The sequence below is a fragment of the Petaurus breviceps genome, unplaced genomic scaffold (assembly GCF_028583685.1).
Source record: "Petaurus breviceps papuanus isolate PSGF00001 unplaced genomic scaffold, PetGlider_PUasm1.0 76, whole genome shotgun sequence".
Classification (NCBI taxonomy): Eukaryota; Metazoa; Chordata; class Mammalia; order Diprotodontia; family Petauridae; genus Petaurus; species Petaurus breviceps.
Window position 1 is genome coordinate 1485936 of NW_027186473.1, and position 24308 is coordinate 1510243.

At 38.0% G+C, this 24308-nt stretch overlaps 1 protein-coding gene across 19 annotated transcripts in view; it reads left to right on the forward strand.

Annotated features, from left to right (window-relative positions):
- LIMCH1 (LIM and calponin homology domains 1) overlaps positions 1-24308 on the forward strand; it is a 384992-nt gene that overhangs the window by 275509 nt on the left and 85175 nt on the right. For 8 of the 19 annotated variants that reach the window (XM_069105132.1, XM_069105134.1, XM_069105131.1 and 5 more), the window contains 5 exons: positions 847-877; positions 3074-3184; positions 11309-11504; positions 18446-18698; positions 19795-20064. In XM_069105132.1, the coding sequence (XP_068961233.1) occupies positions 847-877; positions 3074-3184; positions 11309-11504; positions 18446-18698; positions 19795-20064 (861 nt within the window). Of the gene's footprint in view, positions 1-846; positions 878-3073; positions 3185-10646; positions 10932-11308; positions 11505-18445; positions 18699-19794; positions 20065-24308 lie in introns of those variants that run through there. The other 11 variants (XM_069105143.1, XM_069105147.1, XM_069105142.1 and 8 more) reach the window with 5 other exon arrangements.

Here is a 24308-nt window from a genome sequence, read left to right on the forward strand (position 1 = left end):
GCCTTCTTGAGTTCATGCATACGTCACTGGAGTGTATACAAACATACTGTAGTTAAAACTCCAACATTTGCTGATATACACAGCTTAAATAACAATTTATGAATTATATTGCTGCTTAAATATCTGTAATCAAAACTTATGATTTAAATAAATTTTTTGTACTTATGAAAGGATAAGTAAATGAAAGCATTGATTGAGTCCCCTAGAGTGAGATGCAACACTATATATTTAAAAATATAGTTACATTCTCCCTTCCTAATTGCTTTGATCAAACTTTTGTTTTAAGCAATTAAGCTTTATGAATATAATTATAAAATATATTAATATATTTATGGACTTAACATTTATGAATCCAATTGTTCTTCCATTTTAAAACCACTAAATATAATATAATTTTAGAGAAAGTTAGATTAAAGATTGAAGAGTATGGGATAGTGAAAGAGAGGTAAGTTCAAAGCAAGGAAGACCTGAGTTCGAGTTCAAGGGTTGACAAATATTGCCTGTGTGACCCTGGCCAAGTCACTTAACCTCTCACTGCTCAAATCAACACTCTACAACTCCTACATTGCAGAGGAGCTGGACTTGTAGAAAGAGCTTTTTCAAAGGGGAGTTCCTATACAAATACAAGTCTAGTTCCTATCTTCAGCTTTATAATATTTCACTAACGTGCTATTCATGATGTCTACACTCTTCACTTTGTCTTCGTTTCATTTTTAAAATTCTTAGCATATATATGCCTTACTTCATATCATCTTTCTAGTATTTTTGGAGGAAAGTCACATAAGTTATACTTTTATGAGGAATTTGCTTTGCTAATTACTTTTCTTTTTTTTTCTTATATTATAGGAGCATTGACTGTAGCAGAAAACTGAAAAATGTAAGTTTCAGTTTTACTTTGTATGTATGTATAGATCTGTTTTATTTTATACCTCTAATTTTCTTGATGATGAAAGTTATAAATTCAGTTTATGAGATGGTACCTTCATTTACCTAAAAATCCTTAGAATAAAATTCTGTATTGCACCAATGGAGTAAACTAATGACACTAATGGGAATGGAAATAGCAAAATTTTCGGGTTTCTTTCTAATTTTAAAAATACCAAATTTAGAAAGAATTGAAAGCTTATCTCCAGTGAGCGATTGGGTTACTTAGAGACCAAGTGACATGTGGTAATAGTTACATTACACAATCTCTCAACCAGGTAGGGAGATGTTTGGGCAAATTGTTTTAAGAAAACAGTAGAGTAATCTGAAGTAGCAACTATTATTGTTGCCTACACTTTTGCTGACTTAACGTTTTTTTCTGTGGACCTTTCAAATGTTCATTGGTGTCTTCCAAAGACAGAAGGAAACAATGTACGTGAAATTGTTTTTTAATTGTATAGTCATATGAAACAAGCTTCAGTTCCAAACCAGCATTTTCCGGTTAGGTTTGATTTATTAAAAGCAAGAAGATTAAACCCATTCCATTTTAAATTTTAAATTGGAGAATATCAGGAATGGTCTAGTGCTTATAATATTGGCAGTGTCTGGATTCTCTTGGCTATTTGTATAGTGATAACTTGGAAATTTGTTTCTTCATCCTATCAGCTCATGACTGTCACCCTCTTTTCTCATTCCACCTCTTCCTCATGCTGAAATTCCCAAGGAGGTGTATTTCATCCTTCCAAGTACAATTTCAATTGTATAAAAAAAGTCCATAGACTGAGGAGGCCTGTGTTTTAATGCCCTTGTGTCTGCCATTATGGTTTTCCAAATTATCTAATACACTTAGTGTACATTAGAGTTTCTTTATGGCCCTAGTTAATATACTGACTTTTGGAGGATTTTATTCTCTGGAAATTTGCTTGCTAAATGTATTCAAGCTCCAAGAATTGCATGGAAATGGGTGTTTTGGGAGAGTCACTGAAGGATATTTTTCCTGCAGTATGAAATCAAAATTTAATGGAAGCCACAATACAAATGTCATATTTTGGGCTTATTGCCATTCAAAACCATGTGTAAATGCTATGTTCTCCAAAACATATTCAGACCTGGTTAATAAAGGGAGGCAAGACCGAATGAGTGGTAACTCAACCAAATATTTAGAAACCTCACTATGTTTGCTAATTAAACAGTGCTGAAGATGGAGATTAAACAACAACCTTGTCTCTGCTGAGATTTTTTTAGACCTGGACAGTTCCCTTCTAAGCCTCATCTGAAGACTTTATGACCTTGATTTGGGGAATGTACCTTGATATATATTGTCTTGTTTTTTTTTTCCTGAAAAATTTTTTTTCAGGGATAGAAAAATCACACTAACTTGAGATCACAGCTTCCTGACACTGAATTGAACATAAAAAATTCACGAACATTTGAGATGTTAATTGGTAGCAGCATGAGCATCAGCAGGGTTCAAGACATTGAGTTCCAGAGTAAATGGAATTTAACTGTTAGTTCAAATCAAACCCCAAGACTCTTCTGAGTCTACCACTCATCACATCCCTGGCTTATAGTTGTAGAGTTATCATTATTGTTTTTTCCCTGGCCTTACTCAAATGCCATTTCATGGTAGAGATGCTAGTGACTTATAATCCAATTTCATTTCTACATGTGTTGTTCTTTCCATCAGTACTACATAGTTAAAGTCCCTGTGTAGAACTGAGACTTGGTTTTAAAATAGCCCACTGTGTTTCTTTAGAGTTATTGGCAGGTTCCTCTGGGTCATTGAAGATTCCAAGCAATTGCTGAAGTTTTGCTTGTTTAATTTTGAAACAAATTCTTTGAAAATAATGTTGTAGGATTTTCTAGTCTTCTTCTAAGAATCCTTTCCCATTACTATACTTTCCCTAAAACCTTAGTCCAGTGTTAACTACTGAACCTTATTTGTGTGGACTGACATAACATTAGGTTCTTATTAAAATGAATTTTATATTTAATGGGTACCTCATGGATGGTGAGCTTTTTATAAATCAATATCAGACATTCTCCCTCTTCTGCCTTCCTGTTAGTGCTGAGTATAGATTTCTTAGTAAGTTGAAAAGTAATCTTACAAAGGGGTTCTATACTTAAGCCTCCTTTTCCCCCTGCTTAGGTATTAGTTACCATTTACTGGCTGGGGAAAGCAGCAAACAGTTGTACAGCATATAGTGGTACCACACTGAACCTGAAGGAGTTTGAAGGTTTGTTGGCACAGATGAGAAAGGTAAGTAGACTCTTCAACTTTGGCTCATGAGGGCTATTAAAGATTGAAAAAGAACAAGCTCAAAGTCTCTGTTTTGAAGGGCATCTCAGTTCAGCTTTGCAGTATTTCACGGGGACGCAAATGTTTCAGACATGTGCAAACCACCATGTTTTAAAATGGATTAAATCTTTGCCACATGTATCCCCCACATACCTGTCTGACCTTTCCATCCAAAAAAATCGAGTCCAATTAGGATTTGATAGCCAAAGTCTTTCCCTGGCCTGGGTGAAATTTGTCACTGCTAATTTTTTTTAAGAAGAAAAAAATTTGATTAAAACAATACAGTTTTATAGAAAATGAAAACTCATCTTGAATCTTAATTTAAAAAGTCATTTTACTCAGTCTTTATAACCAAGGGCTTTTTCTGAACATGACATAGGATATGGAAATCTGGACGAACTAAAAAAGTTCTGTCTCCATTGCCAATGTATGTTATAACTATAACACAGTTATGAATTGGATATTGAAAAGACAATTCAGGGGCTTACTAGCATTCTCATTGTACAGTACACTTATCAATCTGGAGAAAAACCAATTGATTTTTTTTTAAGTCTGAGTTAGGGAATTTTAAAAAATGTAATACAAATTTGTTTTTATCTTAGACTGTATATACAGTAAGTTGTGTGAGATCTGCTAACAATATTTGCCAGTAAAAATGCTATTGAGGTTGCTTTGATGTATATAGATACAATGTGTTTTCAATTAACAGAATACATTTATATACATCAAGGGTTTTATATGGTTGGGAAAATATTTGAGGGTCTTTTGAAACCAAGTTGATTAAAAAACTTATTGAAATGGGGATACTGGAATGCTATATCAGATTATTTTAAGAAGTGGGAAAGGAAATAATAATAATGAGGCTAACTGATATTTTATAGCACTCCACAAGATAGATATTTATCCCTGGTTTTGTTTTTGTTTTGTTTTTTTGTTGGGGGGGGGAGGAAGGGCAATTAGGATTAAGTGACTTGTCCAAGGTCAAAGGGCTAGTTTTTGTGTTAAGGGTCTGAGGCTGGATTTGAACTCAAGTCCTCCTAACTCCAGGGGCGGTGCTCTATTCACTGCACTGCTTATTTATCCCTGATTTACAGATGAGGACACTGAGGCCAAGAGAAGGTGAGTGATTCTCTTGGTCACTAGCAGTTTCTTCTAGTAAGGACACAATTTGAAACTGGATCTTTTTCGTTTTAAGTTCAGTGTTCTCTCTACCCTTCCACCCTGTTTCTCAATCTATGATAATATTTAGGAAGTCTGATTGTAAGTTCGATGTTGTACTTGTCAAAATATTACATCTCATATGATAAAATATTTCCCATATTTTACAAGTGTCCCATTTCTCAAAGTATGCACTAATCTTAAAAATCTCCCCTGCTCACAGTTTTATACTGGGTCTAGACTTTCCTACTAGTAATAAAAATAATCAGTAGTATTTATATAGTGCATTGAGATTTTCAAAGATTTCTGTTTTACCTAAGGGAATAGAATAAGAATCATATTATTTTAGAATTGAAAAAAGATTGATTGAGCCTAGGTCTCCCCATTTTTCTCAGGCCAAAATTGCAGCGGCCAATTGTGTACTCTATCCCGTTCTTGGTCAGAATGGAAGTTTTAACTTACTATTTCCAACCTGAAATAGTTTCCGTCTCCTTAAGGCATTCTGAGTCCTCTCATGCTTTACTATATTGGTGCTGGACCTACTGTGGCTGCCCAATTGACTTTAGCCTCACTGCATCTCAAACAGAACTGCTGAGTCCAAGTGGGCCAAGAGCTTCAACTTGCCTGGTAGCAGAGTATTGTTAGTAGGTGCCACCACACCCTGGTGACTTGCCTTTTTGTTGAACAGCTCAAGGCTAATCCAGCATGATACATACAGCTCATATGAGCTGTAATTGTTTTAGATAAAATAAATTGTTATCCACATGTTATTTTTACTGTTATTTTTACCACATTAAAATTTGTCTCTCATTTAAAAAGAAATATAAGAGAGCACTCCACACATAGATATAAATAAGTTTTAATTAATTTAATTTAATTAATTTAATCGATGTTTTCAGCATCTGTCATTTTATAGAATCATGTATCTGAGGTCAAAAGGGACCTTCATATGCATCTAGTTCAACCTCTTTGTTTTACAAATGAAGGTCTTGAGACCCTGGGAGGTTGTGACTTGCCTAGTGTTACAGAAGTAGTAAATATCAGAGGTGGAATTTGAACTTGGGGTCTTTGGCTCAAAGCAACACTCTTTCCTCTTTGTCATACTACTCCTGAGGAATTCCCTTTTATGTTGTATTTTTACACAGCCCAATCCCCCTTTGCCTTTGTAGATGTTTACTGATGCCAGAGATGAATGAATGAAGTAACTTATGGCCCAACTTGTAGGCAAGAACCTCTTCAAACTTAGCTAGGCTAGTCCTAGGAAGACAGATGGGCAGGTCTTTCTGTATGTGTGGTATGTGCATGTTATGCAGATTCGGCCTGTGTAAATATACTTACACGTGTCTATATGCAGGCATGTAAGGGGGGAATGCCTAGTTAAATGACTGATCACAGTGGGAGAGAGAGCTGGCCGACAGCAGGGAGCTCGCAAAGTGATATTGGCTCAAGCCTTTTAACAGATTGCTTCTTCTCCTTGCATGTTTTGGTTCAGCTGGGCACTCTGGGATGGCAAATAATAACCCGTGCCCTCTCTCTGCCATGTCCAGAATTCTTTCTGTTGTGCCTTTCAGTAGCAGTTAGGTGTCTGGGAGCCCATTGTGAGCCTGCCAGAGTCATGCCGGTGGGCAGTCAGGGAGCAGAATGCACTTCTGTGGTGGTACTTTGGTAGGAGCCCAAAGAGGGTTTGACTTCTGGGGCCCACACATATTTCTGGCTGTAATACAAGACACTCACTCTACATTTAGATTCCTAGGGGAGGGTGCTGGCCAAGGATGGCTACAGGTGGCTGGGTTTTCATTTTTCAAATGGGGCACACCATGCTGCTGCTCTGTTTGCAGCTCCAACCCTCGATCCAAGTTTTCTGTTCTTGGCTTGCTGCGCAGTCATGAACATATCTGACTTTTGTTCTGTTTTTCTTGCCCATAACTAGCCCCATGAGAGCATATAGAGCTCAAAGTAACCTATTGACTTGCTTCCCCCTACTCCCACTTTCCTTTCTCCTTTAGTCAGAGGAGATATATTTGAACCCGTCTGATATTTCTGATAGTGAGATGCCAAATAACTGCTAATGGGACTGTTTTTGACAGCTACTTTTAGATGAGGTCAACAGCACCTAAGTTTTTAAGGTCGATTACAGTCAACTTGAATATTTTGAAGTAGATCATCCATAATGATCAGTGCTAGCACTAATCTAAGAGAGAAAGGGAGGCAGCTAGGTTGCTCTGTGGATAGAGTGTTGGACTTGGGGTCAGGAACACCTGGATTCAAATCTTTGTTTTACAAATGAAGATACTGAGGCCCAGAGAGGTTGTGATTTGCCTAGTGTTACAGAAGTAGTAAATAACTGTGTAACAGCGAACAAGTCACTTAACCCTTTTTGCCTTAGTTTCCTCATGGAAATGGGAAAACCACTCCATTATCTTTGCCAAGAATACTCTATACAGTATCACAAGTCAGATATGACTGAACATCTGAACAACAACAAAGGGAGAAATGGGATAGGACATAAGCTGGGTATCTGAGTATTATTTTCCAAGATTTTGTATTTTCTTGACTGTATGGAAGAGAAGATAGAGAGCTGAATTTGGAGTCAAGAAGACCTAGGTTCAAGTTCATCCTCTGACTCAAAACTATCTGTAGGCCTTCAGCACTACCAGGCAGGTCTCCAAGATTAGAATTTGCTTTTTTTTTTTTTTGAAGGGGGAAGGCTGGACAGTTGGGGTTAAATGACTTGCCCAAGGTCAAACGGCTAGTAAGTATTAAGTATCTGAGTCTGGATTTGAACTCAGATCTGCCCGACTCCAGGGCCGGTGCTGTATTCACTGAGCCACCTAGCCAGCCCAAGATTAGAATTTGCAGAGCATTTGCAGATTAAATAAGATGATATATGTGTGTAGGGCTTTTTTTTTAATCAATCTTAAGGCACTATAGAAATATTAATCACTGTTTTCTGTCTCCTATACCAGTGAAACCACAAGGATGAAGAGAAAGAATATTGCCTTTAAAAATGCATGTCATGGGGCATCTAGGTGGCACAGTGAATAAGCACTGGCCCTGGAGTCAGGAGGACCTGAGTTCAAATCCAGCCTCAATACTTAACACTTACTAGCCGTGTGACCTTGGGCAACTCACTTAACCCCAATTGCCCTGCCTTTGCCCCTCAAAAAAAATGCATCTCATTTTTGAAGTATAAATAATTTTATAACCTCTACAGTACCAAGAACTGCTTCTCAAGGACAGTATCATTCAGAGAAGAGACAGTCATAATACCATATGTTTAATAATAGTGTTGGCAATGATACTGATGAGAGCATTAGCCTACAAATCATCAGACCAAAAGATTTATTCAGTCTTAGAATTAATTCACTTTTGGTCTATAAAATATTAATAGCTAGGGGCACAGTGGATAGAGGGCCAGCCTAGACGCAGGAAGAGCTGTGTTCAGATCTGCCTCAGACACTTACTAGCTATGTGACCCTGAGTAAATCATGTAACCTCTGTCTGCCTCAGATTCCTTATCTTTAAAATGAGTATAATAATGGCACAACAACCAGGGTTGTTGGGAGGATCAAATGATATAATAATTGTAAAACACTTAGCACAGTGTCTCAACACAGAGTTAGCACTACATAAATGTTAGTTATTATAATTTTGATGACTGTATAGCGCCAAAGCAATATTCACAGCGCCGACGGTGACTATGCAATGCCGGCATAGTTCTCAATCGCAAAATATAACTCTCCATATAGAAGACAGAAGGAAAACATTTATTCAGACACCAGAGAGCCAAATCCCAACACTAGGAAACTAAATCCATCACAGCAAAAAAAGTTAATGCACCATAGGACAGCGGAGAGTCACACCATCCTTTAGCCTTCCCTCAAACACATGCTCAGAAGCCTAGTTGTCACAGCAGGGGGCAACACAAGCCTAGCTGTCTCCTTGAGTGTGTCCTCTCCTCCCTCTAATTCTAACTGCTCTGACTCCAAGTTTCCTGTGGACTCTGCGCTACCCTTCTGAAAACTGCTCCAACCACAGGCTCCATGTGATTACATTCAGCCAATTAGGGGGCAGGGAAGATCTTCAAATCCACATTACCATTACACTGTGGTATATCTCTTCAGAGCAAACTTCCTCGAAGTTTTTGTAGTGATGAAGCCTTATAGTAAAACCCTTTCAAATTATTTTAATGCTTATTAATAATTGTCCAAGAAAACAGAAGGCAGATTTCTTAAAATTGTGTTTTCAGAGCATTTTTTCAGAATCTAACAATATATTTAAAGGTTATTATTTTTTAAAGTTGTAGTGTTTTTTACTGATGTCTTTTTTTTTTACATCACTGTGGCTTCCCCCAGTATCCCTTTCATTACCCTATCCAAAGAAATATCACATATAACACATGGTATTTAAAAAAAAAAACATACAAAGGAAGAAACCAACATAACTGATCAGTCCACCCACAATGTCTGAAAATATGCGTGATGTGCAACACTTGTGGACCTTCTACCTCTGCAAAGGGTTCTTCTTATAGTTCTTTTAAGCCATGCCTGTTCTTTATAATCTTGTAGCTTTCATTGAAAGCTTACTTATTTAGGACATATTTGTTTCTTATCAATCGCTCGATCAATCAATTTATTTTTAATTTTATTTTTATATTATGTAATTATTAATTATATCTATATATAATTATATTATGGTAATGAAATTTTAATAAATTAACAAACAAATTAAAAATTTTAAAGTTGTGAACCGTATTGGAAGTGATCATTCACTTTCCCCTTTCATTTATATAGGTCATTGTGCTTTGATAGGTTTTTTCATTAATTGAATTTTAGCCTTTGAAAACAAGTTTTTTGCTTTTGCTTTTAAATTCTGTTTTGTATTTAAATGCCTTTGTAGTTACACTCACCATGGAATTTTTTTTTTCACTAACATGACTGCAAGAAAACCCAAACTAGTGATTGCTGTCATATTCCTAGTTTTTCTCTGTTTTGGATTTTGTACTCTGTCTGGGTATTGGGAATGTTTGCTTCTTAGTTGTGAATACTTTTTTTTTCTTGTCTTCCTCACTTTCACTAATTGTCCATTATGAGAATTAATAGAATGAACCAGTGCATGTATACTGTATTCCAAAGAATAAGCAAAGACTATAAAGGGGCAAATGATTTCTTGCCATTATCAGGCATATTAAATGATTGATTCTAAACCAGTAAGAAGCCAACTAGTTAGTCACAAGGTTAATTTCATCCAATCGCTGGTGTCTTTTCCCATCCAGTTGAACACACAATTGCACAATTGTAGCCACAAAGGCAAAGTAGATGAGTTTGCCCTGTGTGCAGGTGTGTGTGTCTTTTGAACTTTTGTCACTGTGGAAGCCCCCTCCCCTCCTGCTGCCCTGAATTCCTCAAACCCTCCTTTGAGAGAGGCTATTTTAAAGCATCTTTCCTGTGACCACGTGGAGGATTGGCAACTCATTCTTTTTCTGCACTCAGCCCTCTACCATGAAGGAGTTAGAGGGTGCTAATATTTCAGTCTTGCCCTTTCCATCTCACCCACTCTTCTTTTTAGTGCAAAGCTTTTGTCTGTCTTTGTGCATTGAAGCTACCCCCACCATCCCAGCATCCTCCTAGGCTGAGGTGGGGGTGGGAGGCACTTATGTCAGCTAGACTGAGACACACAATTGAATAGTAACGCACTCTTCCCAGAAGGTGGTCACTGCAGTGGCCTTGACTCTTGTGGGCTCTGCTGACTGACTCTAGATTAGTTTTAAGAACTTTTCACGTTTCAAATTATCTTTTCATTTCTGTAGTGTGGGAGGACATCTTGAAATTTGTAAGCATCTCCAGAAATTCCAAGTTTCACATTTCAGAATTTTTAGCTTACAAAATGCCAATCTATGAATGATTTTTAAGTGACCGTCTGGGAAGTGGAAGGGTGGGGGGGTTGGTTAAGAAATTAAATCGAGGTTTATCTTTGAATGACCATAGTTATTTTTGTTTTCCTGAGCCTGGGCTGTTGTAATTAATGCTAAGACACTGGCTAAAACAAGGGATTTATTATAATACGAGGGTGAGGATGGCTTCAACTGACCTTTCTCTCTGCTGGAGTTTCAGTGTTTTAGTATGTGTTGCTTGTGCTGGAAAGAATTTATAATCACAGGACTGTCAAAGACAAGCATTGTTCTCCCTGCTCTGAACATGTGGGTCAGCTCCAAGTGCTTTCATATCCCCCTAGAGCCAAGAGCTGGCAAAGAGGGAAGAGCTTGACTGAATTCTTCTGAGGCATCGGGAGAAGCATTTTGCATATTTTTCATTGCTGATTGCCTCCGAAAGACATCTCTCTTTCATAAGAGGAATTTCCCTTCGAGGTAGAGGGAGAGTGGGAGCCCGCTAGCAAGGAGCTTGCCCAGTTGATTCTATAGCGTAAACAAGTGCTTACCCGCCATCAGCCAGATAGGGAGGACTAGACAGACAGGAGCGGTCCTGTGGCTAAGCCAGAAGCTTCTCTCCATTCTAGACATGTAGTTATGGACTCCGAAAGACAAATCAAGGTTAAGGTCTTAGTTTGTCATTTCTCTTTTCACCTGTTGTTCACTTCATGTCTTTTCCTGTCAATCCAAATGATTTGATACTTTTATCATTTGTGTGATTTAAAGAATTGGATGGCAGGAGGTGTATGTGTGGTGGTGCTGGGGGATTGGGTTGCTTTGGAAATGTTTATTATGGCTGTATGTGTTTTTATAGTGGTGAAAATTCAGGTAGAGAGGACAGAATGGGAGGGAGGTCATCATTAACTTTAAAGTGACAGCCACACGTAACCCTTACATTCTTATGTCAAATAAAAGACAATTACCTATAAATGCATCATTTGTAGAGACTGCAGAGATTTGGACTTTAATAGTTTCCATAATTTTTTTTTTCTGGATAGGAGACTGATGATATTGAAAGCCCCAAACGCAGCATCCGAGACAGTGGCTATGTAGACTGCTGGGATTCTGAACGCAGTGATTCCCTCTCTCCACCCCGGCATGGTCGAGATGATTCTTTTGACAGTCTGGACTCATTTGGCTCCCGTTCTCAGCAGACACCCTCCCCAGATGTAGTCCTCAGGGGAAGCAGCGATGGTAAGTTGCCATTGCAATTAATGGCATGTCTCAGGATTAAATTTTCACAAGGAATTTGTCAGGGGCTAGAATTTTAGGCTTCATCTTAAGGATGATCTAGCCAGGTAATTCTGTAGGCTGGTAGATAAAAAAAAATGTTTGGGGGTAAAAAGAAAAAAATGTTGTTTTAGTGATGCGAGAAGTTTTGATGACTTTGCCAGAAGTTTGTTTGAACTTTGCCTCAGTTACTGTATGTACTGGAAAATGTGTTACATCATAGTACTGAACTGTGATTTATGAAACCATGGTTCTCTTGGCTTCAGCAAAACAAGATGCTTCTCAGACACATTAACCAGTAAACTTTCCTAAAGGTTTATGCATTCCAGGTACCAGTAGGGGAAATGTTTAAATCAATATCACACCATCTACAAAAAAGGCTCAACTTCAAATAAATTGAAAATGTATTTTAAAAAATGATTATGATCATGTTGAACCATGATATTATGGAATCTTGAATGGGATTCTTTTCAGTAATCTGTTTGATATGTGGGGATCTGATAGATTTACTGGGAGTTTCCATGATTAGTAAGACAACAATGGATAATACAGCCAGGTTGTATGTTCATTTCCAGATTCAGATAAAATTGATTTTAAAATCACAAGCCAAGTATTGATCTAAGTTTTCCCTTTCCATAGTACCTTCCTGTTGCTTAATTCAACTGTATTACACATTCTCCATAACTCATTTCAGTCGGTACCCTTTCATTGTCTGGGAGATGGAGATAGGTAATGACTTTGCTCTGCATAGACCAGCTGGTAGAGAGATGACTGAATTGTATGAGAACGGTCTTGTATTTGTACATACTGCATGTTCCTGCTTCTGAAAGTTGTAACTGTAGTCTGAGATCTGAAACAGCTTCTCTACGGTCTCTTTTCTTTAAGCTGCAATGCTGGGATTCTGTGATTTCTCTACGTAGTGTTTCCTTCAGTTCAATGCCACCTCCTGAAACCTTTCTCAACCTCCGTCCCCCCCCCCCTTTACCGTGTATTTTTTTTTTGTGTGTGTATATGTATACACACACACACACACACACACATACACATAGGAGCATAGATTGAGACCTGCAAGGGCCTTTAGACTGGACATCTTGTCAGATGTCCTTATTCTATAGATGAGAAAACAGAGGCCCGGGTAGGTCAAACAGCTGATTGAAATTCACCAAAGTTACATAGGCCCAGAAGTAGAATTTATCCCCAAGATCCTCAGACTCCAATACAATGGAAGCTCTTAAAAGACAAGGACTATTTTGAAAATCTAGGCCTTTATGTCTCTAGTGACTAGTACAATGCCCAGCACATAGCAGTTATTTAATAAAAATTTTTGTTTGATTAAAAAATGGGATTATAAATTGAGAACTGGAATAGACCTGAAGGTCATCTTGTCCAGAGGTGTCAAAATGTGCAGCCAGATGTGCAGATTAAAATGTAATTTGGAAATAATTGAACAAATAAATAACAATTCAATAAAACACAGATAATGCTAATATCTGGTTTTCTAAGCCAATATTTGGCCTGTTGAGTTCCTTATATAAAGTTTAGGGGGCTCATTTCTATTTGAGTTTGATACCACTTATCCAGCCTAGTCCTTTCATTTATAGGTGAGAACCAGTGAAGTTAAAGGAACTGCCAAAAGTCATCCAAGTAGCAGCACTAGAATTTGAACTCAATTCCTCTGACTCTAGAGCAGTTCTTCTTTCTACTATATTATACTACTCTAGACTATCTGAGCAAATAAGTTGTGCAGTGCTGGAATTGGAGCCAGAAAGAGTGGTTTCAAATTCAGCCTCAGATAAATACTTATTAGCTGTGTGAACCAGGGCACAAGTCATTTGACATCTCTCTTCCTTGGGTTCCTCATCTGTGAAATGGGAATAATAATCACACCTCCCTCTCAGGGTTGTTGTAAGGATAAAATGAGATCATATTTGTATAGTGCTTTATATAAATGCTAACTGTAGGTGCTGCTGTTATTATTGTGATTTATGAACTTTCAGAAATCCAAAGGATTAGTAATTGTCTTGTAAAGCATTTCCAAAATGGGAAAAGGGAAGAGAAGAATAAGCATTTCTATAAGCCCTATTATGTGCTAAGTGCTTTACACAGATATTGTTTCACTTGTTTGGGAGAGGTTGGTGCTGGTATTATCCTCATTTTTACAGTCAGGAAACATACAGCAGTTAAGTGATTTGCCCAGCAATCATGCAGCTAGTGAGTGGCTGAGGCCAGATTTGAGCTCAGGTCTTTCTGACTCCAGCCCCAGTGCTCTAACTAGCTGCCCCATATATCATTTTAGAATATCGTTTAACATATATATAATTTTAAATAAATATAGTGTTACTTATAGCTGGTATTTGGATGTTCATGTGTTTGATCATCAGGATGGCTTTAAAATATCTGCGCATTGAATTTTCGTAAATTTCCTTTAAAAATTTAATGTTTTGGATTTTTTTGGAAAAAACACTAAAGATTATTAGGGTTTAAATTCAACTTACTTATTCCATACCTATGATGTGATTCTTTATAAAGCTCTTATTATTAGAGCTTATAATAATAAATAATAACACATTTATGTCTCACTTTAAGGTTTGTAAGTCTCATTACATAATATGTCATTTGATCCAGACAACAGCTCAGTGAAGTAGATACTGTAGTTATCATTCCCCTTTTATACATAAGGAAACTGAGATTCAAAGATCAACTTCCCATGAATCACCCGGCCACTAGGGCAGGAGTAGGATTTGAACTGAGGTCCCCCTGACTCCAAGTACAATTCTCTTCCATCACAGCTGCTTGAATATAATACTTGGAAACTGAATAGAATATTCCAGATGTGGGCAGCCCAGGGGAGAGCACAGTAGAACAATGACTTCCCTTGTCTTTGGTTCTGTGCTTGTCCTTATACAGCTGAAGGTTGCATCCACTCTTCTGGCTGCCATATCATTCTCTTGGTTCATTTGAATTTATAGCCCACTAAACCCCACCTCCCCAATCTTTTTTTTTTTCATGGAAGCAGAAATCATCCAGCTACTCATCCTCCCATTTATATATAGGGGCTTCCTTTTAGGGGGGAGGAGATGTATCATCCAATAAGTCTTCACATTTATCCTTGAATTCCATAGTTTTAGATTAAAACTTCCAGACTTTTTGGCTTGTCAGTATATTTTCAGATACTGAGTCTGATATCTGCATGTTGACTATTTCTTGTCTTTTTATGTCACCTTCAAATTTAATAAGCATGTTATTTATACCTTTATTCTAGTCATTGATACAAATTTTAAACAGTACTGAGTCAAGGATAGTGGCTGGCGTATTAGACACTTTTCCAATATGGCACCAATTCATTAATGACTCTTCTTTGAGTCTTCACCCAGTTCTGAACACACCCAACCATTTGTGTAGTTTTTTTGTTTGTTTAGTTGTTTTTTATTCATGTCTGGTTCTTCGTGACCCCATTTAAGGTTTTCTTGGGAGATACTGGAGTGGTTTGCTGTTTCCTTCCCTGGCTCATTTTATAGATGAAGATACTAAGGCAAACAGGGTTAAGTGACTTGCCCAGGATCACACAGCTATTAGGTGTCTGAGGCTGTTGAACTCAGGAAAATGAATCTTCTTGACTTCAGGCCCAACACTATGTCTACTATGCCACCTAGCTGCCCTTTGTTTAGCTTAAATCTTGCCATCTTTTCTCCAAGAATAGCATGAGATCAGATGATTTGCTAAATGCTAGGAAAACTATATACTGTTCAAATGTACAACATTCCCAGATATACCAGTCTAGAAACTTTGTCAGAAAAGGAAATTGGGTCATTCTGTCCTAACTCATTCATTATTTAACTTTTTGTGATTTCTTCCTTTTCTTAGATGTTCACTAATGATCTTTTTTAACAATGTGTAGAATTTTACATACAATCTAGGTTAAGCTATTATTAACCTATGGTTTACAGACTCCATTCTCTTCCTTTTTGAAAATTAAGCACTTTACCCTTCTTCATTCCTGTATCACCATACATATTGTCCATGATCTTTAAATCTCTGATGATGGCTGGGCAGTTAACATCTATTAGTTCATTAGGGCCTTGGGATGTAGATCCTATAGGCTTAGTGATTTGCATTCATCATGACCGCCCCAATCAACTCTTTCTTACAATTTTTTTTCCTTGCTGTCCCAAAAAACATGACAAAAGTAGACAGAATACAAAATAATTTGAGAAGGAAAAGAACTCTAGGACCTAAGGGGATCAGGAAATGGTTTATTGTGGAGTTGATTTGTGAAGACAGAAAAGGATTTTGTAAATTGTAGTTGCATTCCAGTTTCTGCGGGGTGGGTGAGGGGGTGGGGGAGGAAGAATAAGGAGACAATTAAGGTAAGACCTGGGATGTTGAGTTAGGTGAATGGGTGGTTGTCTAGTTTGGTTGGAATGAAGAAATTGTGAAGCAACTAGTTTCAGGTAAGTCTGGAAAAATAGATTGGAGTCAGATTGTAGAGGGTTTTATGTTCTGAGAAAAGGAGTTTGAGTTTTGGACTGGATCCAATAAGGAACTACTGAAGAATTTTGAGTAGGAAAGTGACCTTGCCCTCAGAGGTCACCGAGCCAGGAATTTCTGAATTCTTTGTGTCATGGACCCTTCCTTTGACTGAAGAGTAAAGTCTATGACCCGCTTCTCATAATAATGTTTTTAAATGCATAAGATAAACTACATAGGAGATAATTAACAGAGTGAAGGCACTAGCATTAAGTTGAGGTTTCCATCTGGGGTTTGAAAGGAACTAGGCTAATCAAGGAGACAGAAATGAGGAGGCAGACAATCTTAGGCATGGGGACATCTAATGAAAATGCCAGGACTCTGGAAAAAGGGGTGTATTTTGTATGAGGACCAGCAAGGAGGCTGGTGTCACTGTATCCAGCTGAATTCCTTTCCCTGCACATGACTTAGATTTATCTGAACTAGGTCCTTGATATCTTACACATAGCCCTGTCAGGGAGTATGAGTTTGCCAAGGGTATACAACTTATAGAGATGTAAATAAAAAATCCTGTACTAATGATGACCAATCAAGGAATGATACTCTCCTGAACCAGCTTCCCAGGGCCGGAGGTGAATAAGCTGAAATTTGCTCATTACTCTTTCTTTTCTGTTGGCATGATCTACTGTTACAATTCACAGTAATGTGACCTTCTCAGCATATTCACAGATGTTGGCTTGTATCTGATTAAGATATTACTCTATAGTACAGTCTTAGGGCTGGTTAGTCGCATCAATATTTCTCTTGCTTGCTGTCTAAATGTCTAAGCTCAGGTGAAGATCTATTCTACTGTACCCTGTTTTTTTAAGCCTATAAAGAGATAACCGTTCTTGCTGGTCCATTCCAACAACTAATAAATTTTTTTTTTAAAGCAATTGGGGTTAAGTAACTTGCTCAAGGTTACACGGCCAGTTATTTCTGGGTGTGGTGCTAAGTATCCGAGCCCGGATTTGATCCCCAGGTCATCCCGACACTGGAGCTGGTGCTCTTACTTGCTGAGCCACCTGGCCACCCCTTAATAATTTTCTAATAAGAACTCTTGGGGAAATTTTTCTGTCTAACCCAAATTTCCTAATGCTATAATTCAGTCCCCCCTTTTCTCTTCTCATTGGAGACTTGGGAGTACTTGATCAACTATTCATCATCCTTTGTATGACAGTGTATCAAATATTTGAGAACAACTCTAATGTTTACTTTTGGAGCTGTGCTACTTTCAGGTATCATCTCTAAGATGACATGAATTCACATTGCTAGTCATCTTTGGCATCAAAGAAGAACTCCCTGTGTCTTTCAAAATCTTCCACAGTTTGGCTCCACCAGACCTCTCAAACCTTACTTCTTTCTCATGCCTTAAGATAAGTCATGTCTTCTAGCCAGTTTGACCACTGTACTGTCTCTTCTACCTCAGAGGCTTATTCCTATCTCTGTTCCTTTGTTCTTACTGTTCCTACTTTCTGGACTATCCACATTCATCAACTACAATTACGTAAGTCGTTCCAGTTCTTTAAAGTCTATTCTTGAAGCTTCCGTACACTATTATCTACTAATCTCACCCTTCTTGGAACTCCTACTAGACTTGAACATCTGCTTCTTGATTCCTTATTATTTTGCTTGTTAAATGTTTCATGTGTATTCACATGTTGTCAGTGTCATCCTATCTAATAAGTACCATGAGGGGCAAAAGAGTCAGATCCTACATATTTGTATCCTTCACAGTGCTTGACACAAATCAAGAGTAGATATTGACTAAATAAATATTTGGTTGGTTGATTTATATTTAATCTTTGAAGCACAGGTATCAATGGAAATGGAAATGACTAAAAAGAAATCTTTACCTTGTGTAATTATAATGACCATACTTGACCTCAGAGAAGAGTTGAAAAAATGTACCCTCCCCCACCTTCATTTCAGAGGCAGCCAGCTATAGTGTGTGGCATGTTGCATATACTGTCATTCCATATGTTGTTTGGCTTTGCTCAGCTACTTCAATATGTATAGAAGGGGTTGTAATAAGAAATGAATATGGTTTTTTAAGGTGACAATGAAATGAAATTGTAAACTGCACATATGATGGTGGCAAAAATAGTATCTCTGTTGTAATTTTGCTTCTAATTGAAAAGTCTTATTGTTTGAACTTTTAAACTTTTTTTTTCTTTATTAAAGTGGATTCTCCAGAATATACCAATTTATATGGATACTTTTTTAAAATAGTGAACTGAGAAATGTATGGAAGAAGCCCTATACTCCACCAGCCTTGAACAAATCTTTTAATTCCGTAGAAACTTGCCACTTCAAAGAAAGTGGCTTATTTAAGCTCTCCTAACAGGAAGACACCCCATCCCACCCCCTAATTATGAAACTTTTCCTCCCTTACTTAGGCAGAGGCAGTGACTCAGAATCTGACTTGCCTCATCGAAAGCTGCCAGATGTAAAGAAGGATGACATGTCCGCGAGAAGGACTTGTCACGGTGAGCCGAAATCAGCAGTGCCTTTTAACCAGTACCTCCCCAACAAGAGTAACCAGACGGCTTATGTCCCCGCGCCTCTGAGAAGGAAGAAGGCAGAGCGAGAGGAGTGCCGGAAGAGCTGGAGTACTGCAACCTCACCGCTAGGGGGCGAGAGGACTTTCAGGTAGGGCCAGCCTCGCTTCTTGGTTGTTTCTTCTCTTCTTTTTTTTTTCATGACCTGAAAGAAGTGCCCTTCCTGAACATATGTCAAATCATGGCAGTTTCATCCCGGTCACACAGGGATAAGTGTCTAGGCATTATGTGACATTAGCCTTGTTCACATGGACATTGAGAACACAGGTTTCCATTCTGTGCACAAAACTATACTGGACATAGACCCTTGTCTTGCTTCTTCCAAAGAAACTGGATTCCTGGAGACAGCTAGGTTAGGTGGTGGGGGGGGGGGGGGAACTGCCCTGTGAATTGGGGGGTCAAGGGGGAAGTCTGTGAGAGTTAAACATAGAGGAAATGCCAGTCAGCTGTCAGAGCTTCGGCTCTCTCAATTTGGAGGCAGTGTCTTAAGCAATTTATTCTTTATCTCTAGTTTTTAAAAGTTTGTGGTTTATACGCCTTTACTCTTGTGCAACACTTTAAAGTTTGAAAAGTTCTTTCACCTACCTTAGCCCATCTGATGGTCATAATTACAGCACAGGACAGAAGATAGAACAGTTAATTACTTTCATGTTCCTTTTATATCAGAGGAAACTGAGGCTCATAGAGGTGAAGTGATTGCCATTTACTAGCTCTGTGAAGATAAATCAATCTCATGATTTGAACCCAGGTCACTTGACCCCTTCCTCCTCCTCACCCCTTCATTCCAGTGCTTTTTCTGGGGTAGGCAGTACAAAACCTCTCAGGTGACTATTTATCTCAATGTTTTCTTATGGTTTACTCATGCATAAACTTTGAATGGAAATGATCTTATTAAATAATAAAGGTAATACATTTTGTACAGTAGTAGAAAGCATTTAGAACAGCATGTAAAAACTACTAGAATGATTGCATATTACATTAACTGTTAAGAAATGATTCAACTTTATGTTTCTCTTTTTTTCCATTAAATCATTAGGTTAACTATATATCATATAAGTTATGACTTTTCATTTTTAGAAGCTAAGATTAGTTTGGTAACAGTTAAGAAAGATATCCAATTTGGTTTCAACTCAACCATCAATGTGGCATTTCCAGTTTGGTTTAAATTGTATTGTACAACTCAATAGCTACCCAGAAACCATAGAGGAAGAAGAAATAAATGAAGTGGGGGCTCCTGGTGAAGAAGCGCAGGCCACCCCATCGGATCCTAGTGGAAAGCCTTCAGACATGGGCTTAGACTTGAAAGAGCAGAATGGTAAGGAACAGTCTCTTCCAGAGACTACCAAGGAAACGGTAGCACAGAAAGCCGCACAGAAAGATCTTGAAGAGATGAGAAAACGCAGAAGGTTGGAGCAAGCTGGTATCAAGATCATGCCAGCTGCACAGCGTTTTGCCAGGTTAGCTCTGTGGCTACAGGATAGGCGTGCATGCTCTGTGCTGTGAAATGCATTGGCTATGGTTGGCATTCACTCTTCAGTTTCTCTCTTCATGACTTTACCTTCCTATCCCTGCTTCCCTCAGGTGAGTTGGTGGAAAAGGAAGCAGTAGTAGTTTAAAAGTATCTGCTGTTTCTCTGCTTATTGGTTGAGTATTTTAGAAAGCTTACATGCCTGAAAAGGAGTGACACCTTGAATGGGCTTGACAAAGGGTGGTTATTGCTTAATGCATTTGTTGTAGTTAAATTTCATAACTCCAAACCACCATGCAATGGTTTGTCTTGACCGAGTCAGTGCATTTTACTTACTGCTCTCTTGTTATTAGTGCTTTGTTTGTTTTTCTACCAGTTTTAAATGGCTCATATCCAAACATTGTTAGGGAATGGTAAGTGTTACCATTCAGTGAGGAAGATTTTATTAAGAATGACTAGTCCTTCTTTACTAATAGCCCCTTGCCTTCTGTATCTCAAGTGGCTAGTAAATAACCTTGCTGTGTAAGGATCTCCATGAACACAGAACACTAGTGGTTTGGTATTTTTTTAACCAGGGATTTTGGCTAATTGGAGTTCAAGATTTGAGTGGTAATTTGGAAGTCTACCACTAGTATCTAGTTATGACTGTCTCCTATTACATATCATAGAGCCCTGAGCAATCAAAATCAGAATAATGATAACAATATTAAAATAGGCGGATCTATTTATTGTTTTGTAACAGTTAAGAGATCAGTTAAGAGATTTTTACATTTAATAACCATGAAACAACATAGTCACATACATTGAATTAAATATTTTCTCTTTTTCTATGCAATGGCACAATTAATACCTATAATTATTTCTGTGATTCACACCGGTCCTGAGTAGATCATATTGACTGTGTTCTTACATTCTTTTGTTTCATGAGAAATGGATGTCCTTCTTCCAATGGTGGCCAACATATAAACATCTACACACTACAAATATATGTTGCAACATGTAAACTAACACAAAACTTGTGTTTAAACATATATATACCATCTACACTTAACTCTCAGATACCATCTGTACTAAAGAAAGAGGACAAAGAGAACAGTTAATAATCTTTACGTTAACACACATGTCGTGCATGGATATATGTGGTGTGTACTGTGAAGAACATATGTGTATTATATGTACACATATATGGCATAGTTCACAAATACAGTTTGTGCACACATAAATACACACACACATCTCTGCATAGTCATCTTGCATATGTCCTATTCTAGGCTCCTCATTCAGTTGTCTACTTGTTCCCAAACCCCGGATCAGGGTTATTGGCCAGCTTCCATGCTCTTTTGCTCCTCAGTTTTCCTTGTATTATATACATGTGAATGTTTTGTCCAATAATAGAATATAAGCTCTTTGAGGGTAGGAACAGGTTTGATTTTTGTTTCATATCCCTGGCCTGGTACCCTGAGCATAGAGTCTTATTAAATGTTTGTTGAATTAAATCAACTCTGATAGAGGGGACTATAGGCTCTACAGATAATATAGTTGTGAGTATCAATTCACAAATAACCATGATTTTTAACTCTGAAATTTTCCTCATTAATCAACTTCCTATAATTTCTCCCTGTGAAACGATAATTTCTCCTAAACCTATTCTTTGCCCTTACCCTGAACTTGAGTCCCTCTACCCTTCCCCATTATGGCGGTCCTTTACCCTTGCTCTGGCATCACTTTCCACTCTTCAAGGCTTTAACCCTATAGTTGACCAGTTCAGCTATGCATTATTATTCAGTCCAATCTTCTTGCCTCATTCTCCTTTTGTCACTTAATGCCCTGCCAATTCTTGACCCTGGACCATCCCCACCCTCTGCCTTCTGGGCTCCCACTCTTGTACAGCTGAGCACTCTTGGAAGACAACTATTCACAGTGACCCCTCTTCCCTGTGTGGCAGTTCCTTTTATCCTTCCATGATTGACTTTCATATCTTTGAAGCATCTGTTTCAGACTCTCTTCTCAAACCCCTTATAATTCCTTCATCTCCTTTCTTGTTACTCTATACTTAAAGCTTCTCTAAATCATCCTCTTCTTCTTACTCGATTCTCTGAAAAGGTGGCTTTTCTTGATGAGATGAGTCAGTCTGCTTGTGCAGATATGGATCCCTTCCCTTCCGGTATTCTTTGGCAACTCATTCTATTCACTCCCATGTTCAATCTCTCCTGTCTGACTCCTTCCTTTCTACCTAGAAATATGACCATGTCTGCCCTATCCATAAAAATCCTTAGCTCAATTATGCTTCCTCCTTAAGCTCTTGTCCTTTATCTCTCTTCCTTTTTTCATTGCCAACCTCCTAAAAATAGATTTGTTGCCTTGACTTCATCACCCATTCACTTTCTAGTTACTTTCTTTTTTTTTAATTTTTTTTTTAATTTTTTATAAGCAATCGGGGTTAAGTAACTTGCTCAAGGTTACACGGCCAGTTATTTCTGGGTGTGGTGCTGAGTATCTGAGCCCGGATTTGATGCAGGTCATCCCGACACTGGAGCCAGTGCTCTTACTCGCTGAGCCACCTGGCCGCCCCTAAGCAATTGGGGTTAAGTAACTTGCTCAAGGTTACACAGCCAGGTGTTTCTGGGTGGGTGCTAAGTGTCTGAGCCCGGGACTCGATCTCCAGGTCTTCTCAACCCTGGAGCTGGTGCTCTTACTCGCTGTGCTACCTGGCCGCCCCTCCAGTTACTTTCAATGCATCTTTTGACCCTACCACCTTAAAAACTCCCCTCTCAAAGGTTACTCACCTTCTCTTAATCAATATGTCTTATGGCCCTGTTCTCATCTGAGCTCTGTAGTGTTTTTCATTATTCTCTGCTCCCTTATTTTTTGTGACACTACTTTTTTTCAAAAAAAATTATTTTTTGTTTTCAACATTCAATTCCATAAGAGTTTGATTTCCAAATTTTCTCCCATCTCTCCCCTTACCCCTCCCTAAGATGGCATGTAATTTGATATAGGCTGTACATATACATTCATAGTAAACCTATTTTCATATTAGTTATGTTGTAAAGAAGAATTAGAACCAAAGGGAAAAACCAGGAGAATAAAGAAACAAAAAAAAAGAGCAAATAATAAACTTCAATCTGCATTCAGGCTCCATAATTTTTTTTTCTGGATGTGGACTGCATTTTCCATCATGAGTCCTTTGGAGTTATCTTGGATCCTATAAATCTATCGAAGTCAGTTATCACACAGTGTTGCTTTTGCTGTGTACAATGTTCTCCTGGTTCTGCTCACTTCACTCAGCATCAGTTCACATAAGTCTTTCCAGGTTTTTATGAAGTCTACCTGCTTATCATTTCTTCTAGCACAACTATATTCCATTATATTCATATACCACAAATTGTTCGGTTATTCCCCAACTGATGGGCATCCCCTCAATTTCCAATTCTTTGCCACCACAAAAGAGCTGCTATAAATATTTTTGTACATGTGGGTCCTTTTCCCTTTTGTATTATCTCTTTGGGATACAGACCTAGAAGTGGTATTGCTGGGTGAAAGGGTATACACATATTTATAAACCCTTGGGCATAATTCCAAATTGCTCTCCATAATGGCTGGATCAGTTCACAACTCTACCAACAATGCATTAGTATTCCAATTTCCCTACATCTTCTCCAGCATTTATTATTTTCTTGTTTTGTCATGTTAGCCAGTCTGATAGGTGTGATGTGGTACCTCAGAATTGTTTTCATTTCCATTTTTCTATCAAGAATGAGTTAGAGAATGTTTTCATATGACTATGGATAGCTTTAATTTCTTTATCTGAAAACTGCCTGTTCATATCTTTTGACCATTTATCAATTGGGGAATGACTTGTATTCTTATAAATTTGATTCAGTTCTCTATATATTTTAGAAATGAGACCTTTGTCAGAGACACTGCTTATAAAAATTCTTTCCCAGTTTTCTGCTTCCCTATTAATCTTGGTTGCATTGGCTTTTTTTTTTGCAAAAACTTTTCAATTTAGTGTAATCAAAATGATACATTTTGCATTTCATGATGTTCTCTATTTTGTGACACTGCTTTCTATGATTGTGCCCTGTGAATCAGTATTAGTCTCTGGCCCTTTGGTATCTCTCCCTCCCCCCGGCCCCCACTCCTTACTCTGGCTTAGGCCTTTTTCTTTTCTTCTGTACTAAGCATCATTCTTACCCTGGGGTCCATGAACTTGTGTGTGTGTGTGTGTGT